The 16,204-nt window shown below is 41.0% G+C and overlaps 1 protein-coding gene and 1 long non-coding RNA gene across 2 annotated transcripts; one reads left to right on the forward strand and one right to left on the reverse strand.

Annotated features, from left to right (window-relative positions):
- Positions 1–1,387: 1,387 nt before the first annotated feature.
- LOC142933181 (guanylin-like) lies at positions 1,388–12,829 on the forward strand. Its single transcript, XM_076077312.1, has 5 exons — positions 1,388–1,426; positions 4,256–4,349; positions 7,430–7,470; positions 11,115–11,310; positions 12,765–12,829. Exons 1-5 carry the CDS (start codon positions 1,388–1,390, stop codon positions 12,827–12,829), a joined length of 435 nt encoding a protein of 144 aa, XP_075933427.1.
- On the reverse strand, positions 8,673–10,268 carry LOC142933204 (uncharacterized). The gene is made up of 3 exons (XR_012947550.1): positions 10,190–10,268; positions 9,321–9,372; positions 8,673–9,157 (listed from the first exon to the last, which is right to left on the reverse strand). It is a non-coding gene; the product is annotated as an uncharacterized LOC142933204 (long non-coding RNA).
- Positions 12,830–16,204: the final 3,375 nt, after the last annotated feature.

Below are 16,204 nucleotides of genomic sequence, written 5' to 3' on the forward strand. Positions count from 1 at the left end.
GAGAGGAAACAGACACAGACCCCTGGTGGAAGGGAGGGGTCGTCACACCCCCTCCATAAAAACAGTGTTCCCACCAGGAACACCAACAAACTGCATACACATTTTAAATTTCACAGATTTCATATTCCAGATTAAAAGTGCATCCCCCCAGCCCTCCAACCAATCTCCACTCTGCAACTCCAACATTTGGAGAAGCATCCAAGAGTGAGAGTGGATAAGGAAGGAAGGCCAGAGAGATTACACAGTGATATGGTGAAGCACATGATGGGAAGCAGGGTTTGCTGCGAGGGCCAGTTCATGCAATGAGCTGCATGAACGAGTGGTGAACAAGCAGAACTGGAATTATCATAATTGCCAGCTAACAGAAAGCACCAAACTGAACTATCATAAGCGCTAAACTAAACTAAACTAAACTAAACTCCCCCCTAGTCTTCAGGTGCTACTTGTGGTGGGTACTTATGCACCAAAACCTGCAGGCCCGGTAAAGCAACCAGGAACTGGCCACCCACCTGCAGCCTCGGACGTGCCCCCGAGACAACTGCTCTAACCACTTTCATGCCACACTACAGAAACCCCCCCCAACGACCTCCAAAGGGAGTCTGCTCTTCAGCCTAACAGGGACAGAACAGCAGCAACTTACTCAGTGTATACAGGACCACCTAAACTCTGATCCGCAAAAACCACCAGCATAGCACATGCTCAGTGACAAACACTCCTCAGGAACACTGATCGCTACAATAACCAAACACAGGAAAACAGCCTACTCACTAAACTCGTCCATGTCTCCCAACAAGCAGATTGCGCAACCGCTCAACACATAGCACACAGCCTACAATGCTACAGCTGCTACTAATTTGAGTTACTGCAGACACCAGGTCAATCAGAAGTGGACGAGCCCCCATTTGTCACGACCCGGCTCAAAAGGCCGCAACATGAGGGAGACAAGACGAGTTAAAAGTAATAAATAGACATTTATTTAAAGTAAAAACTAACAGACCTAAACTAAACTAAACTAAACAGCCAGGTCCTCCGCACAGGAGACAGCGAGGAGATGCGCAGAGAGGCACCAGCCACAGAAGAGGGGCAGCCTTTATAGCTGGGACCAACCCAACTCAGGTGTCGCCCATGATGACTCGGTTTCAATTAGAGACCCAATGCCGGACTCTACTTCTTCCCCAGCCCTCACTTCACCCTCACATTTCCCCACCTCATCTCTGCCTTGTCTGGAAGCCCTCCCGTGGTTCCCCCAGCAAAAGAACTTCCAATGTCATCTGTCCCGGTGCTCCCGCTGCCCGTGGCTCCTGGGTCCTTTGCGGTCCCCCTGGCTACAGCGATGCGTCGGAGCTGGCGGCGGACGGTGAGGAAGATGTGGCCGTAGATGACGAACATGGCCACCAGCCACCACGAGGCAGCAGAAGAAGTTGAAGTACACCATTTAGTTCATGTCCACCACACAAGTGAAGATACAGTAGCTGGAATAACAGAGACCAAAATGAAAGAGTTTATGGTGACAATACTGCAGGCAAATGAAAATGGCATGCGACGTATATCTTCATCCATCCATACTATCACAGTAGAAGTTATTGGATCCATCATACCAATTTGTCATATTCCTCAGCAAGTAAATACATCACAATATCGAACACAACAACACAATAACTCCACCTATTGGGTGGTGTCAGGTGATATTTGACACAGGAGGCAATGTAGTTCCTAAGTTCTCGTTCCTCTAATTCCATGGACAACCGCACCTTTTTTGAACCGCCAAACTTCTTACACAGTTTCTTGAAAATAGCCTTGTCCAGTTTTTTTAATCTTTTGATATCAAATTTGACATCCTGGACTTCGATCCACATTCTTTCAAACAGATACATAATGATGGCCTCAAACGGATGCAAAGTGATGGGTTCTGCAAAGTGCTGGGTGGCCCAACTCTGATTTGTTTTTTTTAAAATCCGCGAAACCAGCGCCTCCACGAATACCTGAACTGACCTTTTCCTTAGTTCTTCCTGTGCTATTTCACCTGGCCCAGGTTCAGAAAGTGAGTCCCAATATGATGAGCTACTTGAATCAGAACCTTCGTTCTTTAGTTCTTCCTGTGCTATTGCACCTGGCCCAGGTTCAGAAAGTGAGTCCTCATGTACTGAGCTAGTTGAATCAGAACCTTCGTTCTTTAGTTCAGGGGGAGTGATGCCCGGATTAATTACAGGCTCTTCACGTGGAGCCATAAAGGAGAGGGCAGAGTTGACACATGAGGCTGCAACCTCTTTATGGATTAAGACTTCATGAACCTCTGAAAAGCTCTGTGTGTCATCCGGACTGGACTCCACCTGGTTCTCATTTCTTCCGCTGAGAGGGCTGACAGCACATCTCTCCATCCCCTCTGTCTGTGATGTGTCTGGTCTATCCATGGAGGTTGTTTCCCGAACCTCCTTTCCATATCTGAAGAAATTGCAGATAGTGTCGAACGTTTTGGGTCGTGTTAGGTGATATTCGACACAGGAGGCAATGTAGTTCCCAAGTTCTCGTTCCTCTAATTCCATGGACAACTGCACCTTTTTTGAACCGCCAAACTTCTTACACAGTTTCTTGAAAATGGCCTTGTCAAGGTTTTTTAATCTTTTGATATCAAAATCGACATCCTGGACTTCGATCCACGTTCTTTCAAACAGATGCATAATGATGGCCTCAAACGGACGTAAAGTGATGGGTTCTGCAAAGTGCTGGGTGGCCCAACTCTGATTTGGTTTTTTTAAAATCCGCGAAACCAGCGCCTCCACGAATACCTGAACTGACCTTTTCTTTAGTTCTTCCTGTGCTATTGCACCTGGCCCAGGTTCAGAAAGTGAGTCCTCGTGTACTGAGCTAGTGTCTGAAAAGCTCTGTGTGTCGTCAGAAACACAGAGCACATAAATCAGCACACAAATCAGCACATAAATCAGCACATAAATCGGCACATGAATCAGCACATAAATCAGCACATAAATCAGAATACATAAATCTGAAATATCCATTGTTTAATTCTAATCTTCAATGCAGTAAAGATTTCACGTATCTGCTCTGTAAGTGTAACACAACTATTCTGGCTGTAGATTCTGTGAGTGTAACACAACTATTCTGGCTGTAGGGTAGTCAATGTCTATCAAAGAGATCACAGGATCACAGGCAATCGCGAACAATTGACCGTTCTGTTCTGAGCCTTTGTGACGTCACATGGGCTGCAAATTCCTGCTTCACGAGGCTTGACAGGATTCTTCTTCGTGGGTATTTTGCGTCTTCTTCTTCTTCTTCTGCTTTTGATTTCCCGGTAGATTGGATGCCGTGAGACACGATGCTGCCCCTATAGTTCAGTGTTGATGTACTGCATTCCTACTGATGTAAACATGTCAAAATGTTCCTGTCAAGCCTCGTGAAGCGGGAATGTGCAGCCCACTATCATGGACTGGTAAATTATATTTGAAACATGAACCGTTAGCTTATTTCCGCTAGTGCTGCTACTTTACTGTGTTAGCTGGTGGCTAACGAAACCGTTCATAATCAATGCTGATGCTAATCAGGCTAAATGCTGATTTGTGTACTGTTGACATGTTTTAACCAGCGACAAACACGTGGTTCTCGGTCAGTTATTGGGGTTAATATATATGTATGATAATGATATGTTATTGATTACACAAAAGTTTAAATTAAATTATCACCGCTGAATAAACTAATAACAAACAGCTGTTTATTGTTGTTAGTACAGTTGGTATTACTGTCTCTATCAGTGAGTACTTTCAGCTGTTAATGAATAGTTAGTTAACTAGTTAGTTATGTTATGTATTAGTACTTAAGTGCATTTACTATTGTACAATTTTGAGGTACTTGTACTTCCATTTTCTGCTACTGTATGCTAACGTTTCTCCACTACTCTTCAGAGGGCAATATCGCAGTTTTTTACAGATTATTCATTCAAAAATATAAATTAACAAATACATTATGATGTATTATTATAGTTTAAGATATTCAGCAGTATTCTTTAAAAGTAGCTCCACGTTTAGCTGCAACATTAAAGTGATGAACACATTATTGCATTAAAATAACTACTTCTTTGGTGAGTCGAGTATCCCCAAATGATTTCAACTAGTCCCTAGCAGGACATTTTCACTAAAACATATTGTTGTCAGAAGTATTTTGCACAGGATGTTCAGATTTGGGTTATTTTGTCAAATAACACTTGTTCGATTGGATTAATAAACTCTTGTTTGTCTCCTAAAAGTGTTCAGGACGTCACCGCTGGGTGATCTACACCACAGAGATGAACGGAAAGAACACCATGTGGGAGGTGGACGGCAGCATGGCTCTAGCTGATGGTAGGAGCAGTCTGGTATAGAATCAGTACGACAATGACTGTGCTGTCCTCACTAAAAGTTGTTTTAGTAAAACGTAGTTTTCAGCTATACAGCCAGCTTGACAATATATTTCCCAGCACCGTATCCTCCAAGGAACAGACAGGTTGTTGTATTTGCAAGGTTTAATGGTGGAAAATATGTAATATATTTGTAAAACTGAAAAAGAGCACAAACAATACAAAACGTAAGTGCCTTTGTAAGTACTTAATAATATCTAGTACATCAGTATAAATGCTACTAACACAAACCAAAGAAATATGAATATAAACATGTTAATATAACTGTAAATAGAAACACACTTACGGATGAAAGCGATTTTGTGGACTTCAAGGCACAGGATTATATGGATTGAACACTGAGATGCTCAGTCAATAGCTGTGTCTCAATTCAGGGTCTGCATCCTGCGGAGGCTGCATTCGTAGACCGGTTGCGTCACAGCGCTGCGACTAGTGCTGTCCCATTTCGCATTTTTGTTGAAGAGTCCTTCAATGCAGCCGACGAATGCAGCCTTCTCGTCGGAGATTTGGAGGACACATCTGATGTATGCTTCGCGGCCCAGCATATCCCAAGATGCATTGCGTGCCGGTGCACTATTACCGGCAGCTCGGCTGCCTGCATCCGACCGTAGTAAGCCTTGTAATGTAACTTTTAATAACTTCACTTTCAAACCTCAGAGGTTGAATAATATCTTACTGAGTTTGTGATGATTTTACAGATGATTTATACTTCATATCATGTACATAAACGGACCAACGTGAGCTCAGGTAGACAGGTTGTGAACCTGAAATATCACTTTAAGTCCGGTAACGTTTCAAACGTTGAGATTAACTACACGAATACACTGAATTCGAGTATTTTGCTGATTCTGTTCTTGTTTGAGGGGAGAACGATGGACAAACATTCAGCAACCGTAGCTTTGAATTAAGACATTAGTCCATTTGTAATATCTCCATTTGACCATCATGTACTTAAGGTTACAGTTACATGAGCTCTCATCCTGTACAACGCCTTCACTAATAAGACAACCAGTAGATCCTTCTGATGTGTTATTGTTGCTGTCACAGAGATGACAGTTGTGATGTCACCTTTTTATTTTATTTATTTAAATTGACATAAGACATCCATGTAAATGATTTCTATGTGAATATGTGTATATTCTGCTGTGTAAAATGTGTCAATCTTCTAAGTTTGCATCCCTGTGTGAACATTATTGATAAATGTTTCTCTTTTCATCAACTTATTTAAAAAATATAAAGTATATGCACATGTGTTACTGAGAGTTAATAAACACATTTGCTGACATTTGTTTTGCTGCTGTTAATATTAACTGTCTTGATTGATTTCCTCTGCCTTAGGATTGCTATATATATATGTACATGTAAATATATATGTATGTGTGAATGAAATGAAATAAAGTTATTGATAAATTAATTTAATTATCAGAACTATAACTGATTGAAAATTAGTTATTAGTAACTGATTTAATTAACTGATTATTAATATAGAAAAACAATATTATGAAAAAGATCTATGAATTAATTATTGAATATATGATAAAAAAAACTGATTAAAACACTAAACTAAAACCTTTCCAGTAGTTTAGTTTAGTTTAATGTATTTATATGTATATATATTTATAATATATATATATATATACACACACACTATAAATGTATATATAAACACACTATACATATATATACACATATATATATATATATATATATATATATATATATATATATATATATATATAATCATGTTGAGCAGGGATTTTAGGGACGGGAGCAACAAGAGGGGGGCGGGGCGGGGCGGGAACAGCTGTTGACGCAAACAGGAAGTCCTCTGTGGCGTAGGCCGTCTCATTTCGTAGACCGCATGGTCTGGCCTATGCGGTCCTCAAAGGACGTGGCCCACGTAGACCGCGAAGGCTGGGTCCTCCGAAGGATGCAGACCCTGAATTGAGACACAGCCAATGAGTCCATGGGCACACGGCACTTCTTGAAAATCACTTCCTGTTACTCTGATTATTTACACTTCGCTCACTTCCTGTTCAGTGCAGCTATTCACAATCGCCACTAGGTGTTGCTAAAGGACATATATAATAACCAATACATTAAATACAATACACTCCCCGCCTGGCATATTAAGACATATGCCACTATGTACATATTACAGTCCTTTCTCATCCGAGTCTGTACAGGAGAACTGCTACTGTACCAAATGTAGGACTGCAGTCTTACAGTGAGTTGACCGGGCTGTCACTCAGCGACTCATCCCACCTATGGCTTTGCCCTCAGCAAGCTGTGGACTGTGTGACACGTCATTCCCATGATTGTCTTTCTGGGAGAAAAGCAGGACCACTTCAGAGATGGGTCTGGAGAATATCTTGAGCGTCTGGTATCTTGTCACTTTGACTTCCACCTTTCTTACCAGTCCATCTTTACTGGGAATAGCATTCACAACAACTCCCATTGGCCACTGATTTCTTTTTGTCTGACTGTCCTTCATCATAACTATGTCCCCTTCTGTGAGTGGTGGTGCAAGCTCAGCATGCTCATTGTCAAGCATTTTTTGCATGAACTCAGTGAAGTGCACTTTCATTCTAGGTTTCTTCTGTAACATCTGTCACACCAACCTTAGACGGCTGTGAGCATAGTCTCTGTTAGGGAGATGTCTCCGTGGGTGACGGAAAGGGAGAGGAGCAACCCAGCTGTTTGTGTCATCTTGTGTCAACTCTCGTTCCATGATCTGAAGGAAGGCTAGATCCTCAACAGAGTGAGCGAGCAGGTTGTCATTCTCTGTTGTACAGAAAACCGTTTTTCCTAGGTTATCCATCTTTGATACCATCAATGCACTTTGCGTGGGTTTGTGCAGGAGAGGATTCTTGCCATTACTTTCGATACTATAGATTTCTTTCACTCGTATCTGATTCTCACATGGAGTAAGGCAAGTTGGTCTTCCATTTTCAAGGATGCAGGTCTTCAAGGCACCCACTATGTTTGCATTGTGAGCGCCTGCTAGGCATACATCCCCTATAGTGTATGTGCTGTGCAAGTCCTCCAGTGCTGTGACTGTCACGGTAAGAACGCCTGAAACCTGGAACGCTCCACCATTCAACCAAACCTCCTGTCTAGCTTCTCTTGTGATTTTGTTTTTGCAATTCTTATTTGAAAGTCTTTGTGTAATCTGGTCCTGTCTATGTGGTAGTTTTGTGGTAGTTTGATATTTTTCACCTGTATGTTTGAAGTATTGTTCCTATCTCATGTAAAAGGCTAAGGGCCAGGGTATACTGCTCTAGTTCATAGCACGTGTTGTACGACACATGCTAATTAAAGTGCTTTGGAGCACATCTTCAGACAGTTGCTCCTGGAAGACATTCACGGTCTTGCATTTTCGGTTGTACACATGAAAAGTAAATGAAAAATTGAGCTGAGAGAGAAGTTGAAACCCTTGCTCCCTTCTCACCTCTGCACAGCCGAGGCCTCCCTTTGAACTGTGGAAAAAATGAAAAACAAAATGGTACCACTTTCTAATATGGCACGGTGCAGCCCTCAGAGAAACATAAGTAAAATGATACCACACTGAAAAAAAAAATAAGTGACATTTACTTGAAAAAAGCTAGGTAACAATTTGCACTCAGAAATTCCGAGTAATTTTCACTCAGGAATTCTCAAGTTAAATTTACTTACTAGTAAGAATTGTTTTTTATCCAGAATTTGCAAGTAACTTTTACTTGCAAATGTCTCCCTTAGACATAAAATGTACTTAGCCTTTTATAGTAATCTTTACTCAGGCTACCTTTGCATCTAATTACAAAACCCCAGTAAAACTCAATTAGGTGTTTCATGTATATTTAACTAGCTTTTCTTTACTTTTTTAATTGAGAAATATTAAGTAATATTTACACAATATATCTTTTATCTACTACTACTCTACACAACTATTCAAATATGAATGTTGCATTTTTTAAACTGGGCTAGTTATTTAATAAAATTGTCTTAACATAAGGCTTCTACAAAACATGAAACATCTTATTTTAAACTACAGCAGCTTTACTTGTTAACTGGTGAAAGAGGTCACTGCTGACAGACACACAAATACCAACATATATAATCTGGTTGGCATTGCCAGACAAAACATTTCTAAATCAGTGCTGCCAATAAGAAATTTAAGAACACAAACGTTTAGTCATTTAACAAACTTTTAATTTGAAACAATGGGTATTGCTGGACAACACTTGGATACACATAGATATAGCCCATGAGCAGAAGGTAAGCCTTTGCCACACTTTGACAGTCATCAAGAACCTCTTTTCCCTCGATGACGACGAACACGATTGTCAGGAGTGAAGCCTTTCTGTGTTGCATTTCCATGGATGACAAGGATCTTCATGACATGTTGAGCATAGTCCTCTTCAATGACATCTTTGAAATTCAAATTTACTAATGTTCATTTTTACGTCTTCGAGTCTGATGTGTTCTCAAAAAAGGACAATAGTGGGGGAAACTAACAAAAATATTGAAAGTGTTCAAATGCGTCATTATGTATCTATTCTCAGTGTATATGAGCCCAACACAATTTTATATAATATCAATATATGATATCCAAACTTTACCAGGCTGGGTGAATCCAGCATGGGTCTTGGTTCCTGCAACTCCGCCCTTTGTCTCAAGTATCTCCAGAAAGTTGGTAGTGCAATTCTCCAATTTCGACAAAAAGGTTCGCTCCAGATGAACTGTGGTTATTCTTCTGAACTCCTCATTGATCTGAAACAAAAGACAATAAAAAACAACATGATCAAGATGAGGTACCTAAAACAATTAATGCAGTAGTCCTCCCAGTATAATGTACTATTGAGCAGCAACAAACTACGACTTCAAATGTATATGTCAAGTTAATTAAACTATAACAGTACTAAGTTGATTTTACCTTGTGTCAACTGTTGATGTCAACTTGCTGAGAGTGAACGTCCTTTAATATTCTGTGAAATATATAAAGAAATTATGTTAAAACATGAACACACAACATTAAATCTGAATTTGGCTTAAATCTTCATATTGATAGCATGTTTTATCCCCACACAAAAAAACAGCACATAACCAAGTCACCATAACGTTAATACTGAGATACACAGCAGGCCTGGTCATGTTGATATGCGACACTAACTCAACACAGTACTGGCACCTTGTTTCATGCCCAAAGCCTTCATCATCAAGGACACCACATTGGATAGAGACATAAGAGACCAGTTTAAAACTGATGACAGAAATATAAGTTACTGTAAAAATATGTCAGAATATGATAGTGACAAAATAATGTTAAGTGTATTAGACTCGCTCTAAAGTCACTAATTCCACCACATATGGGATATTTTTTAGCACATTTCCCTCATTCGACCTCGGCTGCACTTGAGGATGTCCGAGAGAAAGCGCGCTGTGTGCGTGACTCAGCACAGCAAAGCACCTGTGTGGCAGAAGTGGGCTTCACTTAACCGAAGTAATTCAGCCCCCCTCCCCCCCACGTCGACGGAGCGCAGCCGGTCGAGCACCGTGTCCCCAGGCCAACAACTTTTCAAGGGAGAACCCTGTAAAGTCGCGACCAAAACCACCAAAAACAGCCACAAAATGTAGCGCCGTGAGCCATGTCTGTAATGCTGCCCCAAGTTAGCTAGCATGATAGCCTAACTAGCTAGCACGCTAAACTGACCAGTTCGCTACTCTTCAGTGTTCACAACTCAAACACAGACTTGACCGAAGGCTCAACAGCAACGTGGAGTATTAATTAAACATATAACCTACCCCACTGGCTCCCGTCCATGAAGTTCCTCTCCTCAGGTGAAACGCTGCCGTCCTTGTTCAGGTTCTGCTGTTCCGTCGTCTCGTTGACGAAAGGAGCGCGAAATCTCCTCTGACGTCACCCCGAGTACGCGCTATAGGTTGCCAGGTTTTACTCGTATTACCCAAGTACATTTTACTTTGTTGTGTCAGGTAGTGCATTCAATACAGTAGTTTAGTAGATATTACTTGGTGTGAATGATTACAATTTACTTATAAAAATGAGGATACATAATTACAAACAAATACCAAGTAACACATTAAGTAAAAGGTGATATTTTAAAGTAAATGCACTCAAATGATAATTTCTTGTAAAATTTACAAAAATAATCGAGGTAATAATTACAAGGCCAAAAACTCATTTTTTTCAGTGCAGGTAGTTTTTGAGGCATCAGATGGTTTCTGGATCCTGATGTACACTTGAACCCAGATAGTTTCGCCTTAGGGGCATCACAAGTTACACTTTATAAAGGGTCAATAATTATTAATATTTGATATTATTAAATCATTTGATCCTGCTTTAGACTTCACCATCAACATGTGGGTTGCCAGGTTGAGAAAATCCCTCCAGCATTACACTAATTTATTCCCCCACCTTCTGGAACAAAATACAACTTATTAACATTCAGTGCATTACTGAAGTGGGGAAATTACATAATTTTCATTTATTAGTATTTGTTTCATTATTAAAGCCACTACATACAACATAAAGCCTGGGACAAGGGTGGTACCCACACATATCAATATAAACCTCATAATATGCAAAGTATTCAGGTTAGTATATCACAAGTCAATAAGTGAAAGTGACTGTAGCACAAGTAAGTGTCCTGTGGTATTTCCAGCCTCGCTGGACTTGGCCTCAGAGCTAACAGCATGTCATTCCTTACAGGAGGGAGACCTTCACTTCTCCCTGGAGTCAGTGAAGGCACTGGGGGCTCTGATAGCTGGAGATGATTCAGCAGCAGAAAAGGAGCTCCAGCTGGTGGAGGCCAAAGCAGCAGCTGTGTGTTCTCACCCCGCTCTGCCCCAAGACTTCAGACCTTTGTGTCTGAGGACAAATGCTGGAGCATCTCTGGCCAGACTGGGTAAAGTCCATTTGTAAACACAGTTCTGTGATGGTCGGGTTTCCAGTGGTGGAAAGCTAGTGTATTTACTCAACTACTGTACTTAAGTACAATTCTACATCTCAGAGGGTAGTATTGTACTTTTTACTCCACTACATTTGTCCGACAGCTTTAGTCCCCTTCCTGGGCGACCGGGGATCATTGTGAGAGCAGATCGGCTCTGCTAGTCCATGTCCATAGTCCATGTCCATGTGTCCTTGGTCAAGACACTTAACCCCAAATTCTCCCGAGGGCTGTGCCTGCGGTGTTTGAATGGGTGTGAATGCTTAGAATGTCCTGATAAATAGTGGCACCTTGCATGCTAGTCCCTGTCATCAGTGTGTGAATGGGTGAATGACGACATGTAGAGTTAAAGAGCTTTGAGTGGTCTGAAGACTGAAAGGCTCTATACAAGTACAAATCCATTTACCATTCCTTTCCAGTGAAACCCACGAATCTACAGAAGGGACAATTCTCATACTTCTTCAGCTAAATAAACTATTTAAAAAGCCTCTTGGAGGAACTGGAACATGCATTGTCAGCCAGCTGAAAACGGCTGTTTTTCTTTTTAATTCTCACAGGACATTTAGAAACAACGATATATCCAGATTATCCATATGGTTCCCAACATGGAGGTCAGGAGCCCCCAGGGGTTAATAAGATAAAGACAACATGATTGAAGAGATAAGAAAGAAAATAATAATAATTGCAACTACAGTACACAGTGTTTACTACTGACATTTCATAAATGTTTGGCATTTTCTTGTAAAATACTGAACACTTTTACCTCTTCAAACAATATATATCCTTCAAAATGAAACAATCTGAGAAGATGACTGTTTGGTTAATTCATCGCAACTCACATCCACACTGGGTCATAAGTAAACACTGTATTTTACAGGGTCACAATCAAACGGATTGGAAACTACTGACTATAACCACTTGATTTGGAGGGCAAACTGAAAGTGAGCACACCTGAGAGCTGATAATAATCCTTCACTAATCCTTTTCTTCCCACATAACTTTGACTAACGTTGTTTCCAACCTGTCTGGTCATCAGTATCATTGTCAGTAATGTCACTGTGTTCCCAGATTTAAACAATGCTCTGACTTTATCTGCTACGGATTCAGGTTGAGGTGATGTTGTCCTACAGCAGAGGCCCAAAGGCTTCAGAAAGCTTCAAACTAACTAGTTTGTATGACGTGTTCTCGGACCACATCTCATGTGTTAACAGCGGTTCTAAATGGCCCCATGTTGTTTGATGCTGAGGTCTTAGGGATGGTGATGTTCCTCGTTCAGTCTATGCAACACTTTGGTCCACAGTGAAGTATCTCAACAACTACTGGCCAGATTTCCATGATATTTCGATGGACATTTATGGTCTCCAGCAAATGACTTGGAATATTTTTGGTGATGTTTTCTTTTCCTTTTTCAGCACTGGTGGCTTCCCACTCTGACGCCTGTGAGATCTGTGAATCTGTTGCCTGCACTGGATGTTGAGAGGGAAACCTGCATTGTGACGTCATCTGTCCCAGAATAATTTCTGATTTTGACTGTATTCAAAATCAAAATGAAATATAAAACAAAAAGAAAAAACATTGATATATTTTTGTTTGTGTGATGATTGATTATGTGTTTCTTCTGATCTGTCTTCTAAGGTTTGTTTAGTCATTAGCTGAAGGTGCCTGATCAACAGAGCAGAATACATGCAGCCTGCGGCACTCTCTGGCACCCTCTGGCAGCTTGTGGCACCTATTGACATACATATACATATAAGCAGAGGAAGAGTGAAGATATTTTCAGACATGTATTTTTGGATTGGGCATTTTATGGGTTTTAATATTAAATTTAATTGTTTAATAAATATACTTTTAAATGATAATAAAACGGATGATTTATTTTCATTATTTTAGCCGATTGTTGTAAATGACTATAAAAGTAATAATTTGGAAAGAGTGTATTATGCTCCCTTTTGTTGCAAAACCAGCAAAATCATACTTAAATAAAATGAATGAGAAACAAAAAGGTACAACGTAATTACTCTAAGGATGCATAGAGAGAACGGGTGGCTCTGGTGACTCAACTAAAATCATAAAACTGATTTACGGAAGCTGACCTGTTGTAACAACAATGTGTGTTCTCAGGAAATGTCTCAGGAAATGTGGCTCCGCCCCCTCAGCTCCGCAGCTTCTTGACGGGTGCCGAACTAGTACCACTCGCCTGCTGAAGTGCCACAGAGTGCCACAGAAAGAAGGATGGGGAATTCTACACACACCTTGAGACGACGGCGAGAGACCGAAAGGTAAGTTAGCTATTTACTAACTACTCTAGTTACGAACTACTACTTACTACTACATTTATCAGTTGAAAGCCAAGTATTAGGGTTAATATATAAAATGCTAATGCTACAAGCTAACATGCTAATGACACAATTGCTAGCATCCTCGCCTGCATAATAATACTGCCAAAGACGTCGCAATATATAGCTACACACGCCGATTTTACCGGTAGTTATGGCTCCAACAGGTAGTATGGTTGAGGTTTGATTGAGATATCGCTTCACTCTTTTCTGCATTTTAGATTCATACTGTTGGATTGAATCTTGTATTCGTGATGGACAGTCCACAAATGGCTCCCGCCATTTCTGTACTGGACATGTACAGTGGGTACGGAAAGTATTCAGACCCCTTTAAATTTTTCACTTTGTTTCATTGCAGCCATTTGCTAAAATCAAAAAAGTTCATTTTATTTCTCATTAATGTACACTCGGCACCCCATCTTGACAGAAAAAAACAGAAATGTAGAAATTTTTGCAAATTTATTAAAAAAGAAAAACTGAAATATCACATGGTCATAAGTATTCAGACCCGTATTCAGAGCGGGTTGAAGTTTCACGAGCGAGCGGATTGAAGCTAAGCGAGCGACTTTTGCTCGCGCGAGAGTGAATTCTTCTCACGGAGTGAGGTAAAAGCGCTCGCCAAAGTAAAATACGCGCGCGACTGTTTGATTTTCGCGCGCGCATGGATCTCATTTGCACTCTCGGATTTTGACAGTGATTTGCCTTCATAGACAGGCAGAAAGACAGTTAGATGGACTGAGTGAGTGGGGGAGACAGGCAGAAAGGAGGTCTAATGATCTTTCCTTGAATATCATGTGTGGATGTGTGTGTACGTGTGTAGAGACAGACAGACAGAGAGGAGGTTTAACAATGCCTTTGACTGAATATCTCCAACTCATGTGTGTGTAGAGAGAGAGAGAGAACCTGCGTGTGTGTAGTAACTGGTTGCCATGGTGACGACGCACCTGGTGTTAGAGGCAGACTGATTATTAAGAAACATTACAGTAATCAGTGATTGTGAACAAAACCCCTGCCTCTTTTTAACAAATTAGCAGGAGTCTCAGTGCCAAAATATGGATACCGTGAGAAAGATAAGACTGCCAAACGCGCCGATGTGTCTTTTATGTTTGTGGTGTTAAAAATGTGAGCTCCAGAGCAATATACAAAACTGGTACCGTCTGCTTTCTTTGAGAAATGAGTGGTCGGATTTAACATGGAGTCTAATGGAGCAGTTGGTTGGAGTTCATGTCGCTCTGCGGCTCTTTGAGCCAAATGTGTAAGTCTGTTGGATTCCATAGACACTTTACTGCGACCAGCACAACATTTCCAAGCTTTCTGGCCAAAATGGTGTATAAAGAGTGTGGGAGCTGGAGCAATTTGTTCGGAAAAATCACAGAAGATTTTCCTGCTCCGCTCCACTCTGACAGTTATGCTCTCACTCCAGCTCTTAACGAGCCGTGCAATACACACCCATTATAAAATCTGAAACCGACCCAAAATTTTCCTGAAACTTGATCTGTGACTTCATGAAAACTGTGCTAGCTATCAAAATGTCCCTTTGGCTCAATAAAGTGCAGCGTTTTGTCTACGTTTTAAACTTTGAATCATGTTTCTACGTTAATGTACGGCTAGTCAATATGGGCCCAAAGTTAAGTGTTTTTTTTAGCTCTCTTCACGCCGAAACCCCATTCCCCAGAAATTTTGCTCCGTTTTTGGGGATTTTCGGGAATTTTCGGGAAAACCGCTTGCCGAATCTCTCCGAAAAATAGATAGCACACTATTCCCGATCAGGCCGCACGTTTTGATGTATTTTTCACACCGCTGTTGGCAACGCTGTGCGGAAAAGTTAACTTCTCGTTCTGTCCACAGAGATGCGGAGGTGGTGCAAGCTAGACCTCGTCGCTTCCTCAGATGGAAGAAGAAGAGGAGGATGGACCCGACGGAGGACGGGCCGGCAGCATTCAACACTCCTGGTCAGTCTGCCAGGAAGTGAAGTGAAACTAAGAAGTGAAACAAATTTTCAATCAGTTATAGTTCTTGTTCATGCGACGTTAGTTAGCTTGTAAGCTACGAACGTCACGTAACTTAACCGATCACTTTAACACGTGATGTTATAAGATCTATTATTTTGCTTCAACATTAGTATCGGTGACATTCGAGTGAGTTGAAACTGTTGGGGATTTACCCTCGGGCAAAAAAGCCCACCGTATAATCTGACTCCAAAAGACTACACCTTCAGAAGGACCCCGCGCAGATCGTTTGATTGGAATTACATTCGATGAACAGAAGACGGTAGACGATCTATAAGTATTAACAATTTATTAAGTCAAGCATCAAAGCATAAAAAACATAGATCTATGGTTTCACAAAACACAAGAATTGATTAAGTATCCCTAGCAACAGACAGAAAGTCCGGGCTCGGTCCACGCATCTCTCCTCTCGGTGTTTTGTGAGCCCCGCCTAATCATTTCCCTGTTTCTTTATTCATTCTCATGAGGAGTTGACCTTGTCCTGCACAGGGACGAGTTATCTTCACA

The sequence above is a fragment of the Anarhichas minor genome, unplaced genomic scaffold (assembly GCF_050575085.1).
Source record: "Anarhichas minor isolate MPS153535 unplaced genomic scaffold, ASM5057508v1 ptg000058l, whole genome shotgun sequence".
NCBI classification, from domain to species: Eukaryota; Metazoa; Chordata; class Actinopteri; order Perciformes; family Anarhichadidae; genus Anarhichas; species Anarhichas minor.

Bases quoted from the DNA above. Each gene is read 5' to 3' on its own strand.
- LOC142933181 (XM_076077312.1), top strand. From the start codon at position 1,388: ATGGCCACCAGCCACCACGAGGCAGCAGAAGAAGTTGAA. The intron at 4,350-7,429 runs GTAGGAGCAGTC...CATCCCCTATAG, and splicing joins CAGCATGGCTCTAGCTGATG to TGTATGTGCTGTGCAAGTCC. The intron at 11,311-12,764 runs GTAAAGTCCATT...TTCCTTTTTCAG, and splicing joins AGCATCTCTGGCCAGACTGG to CACTGGTGGCTTCCCACTCT.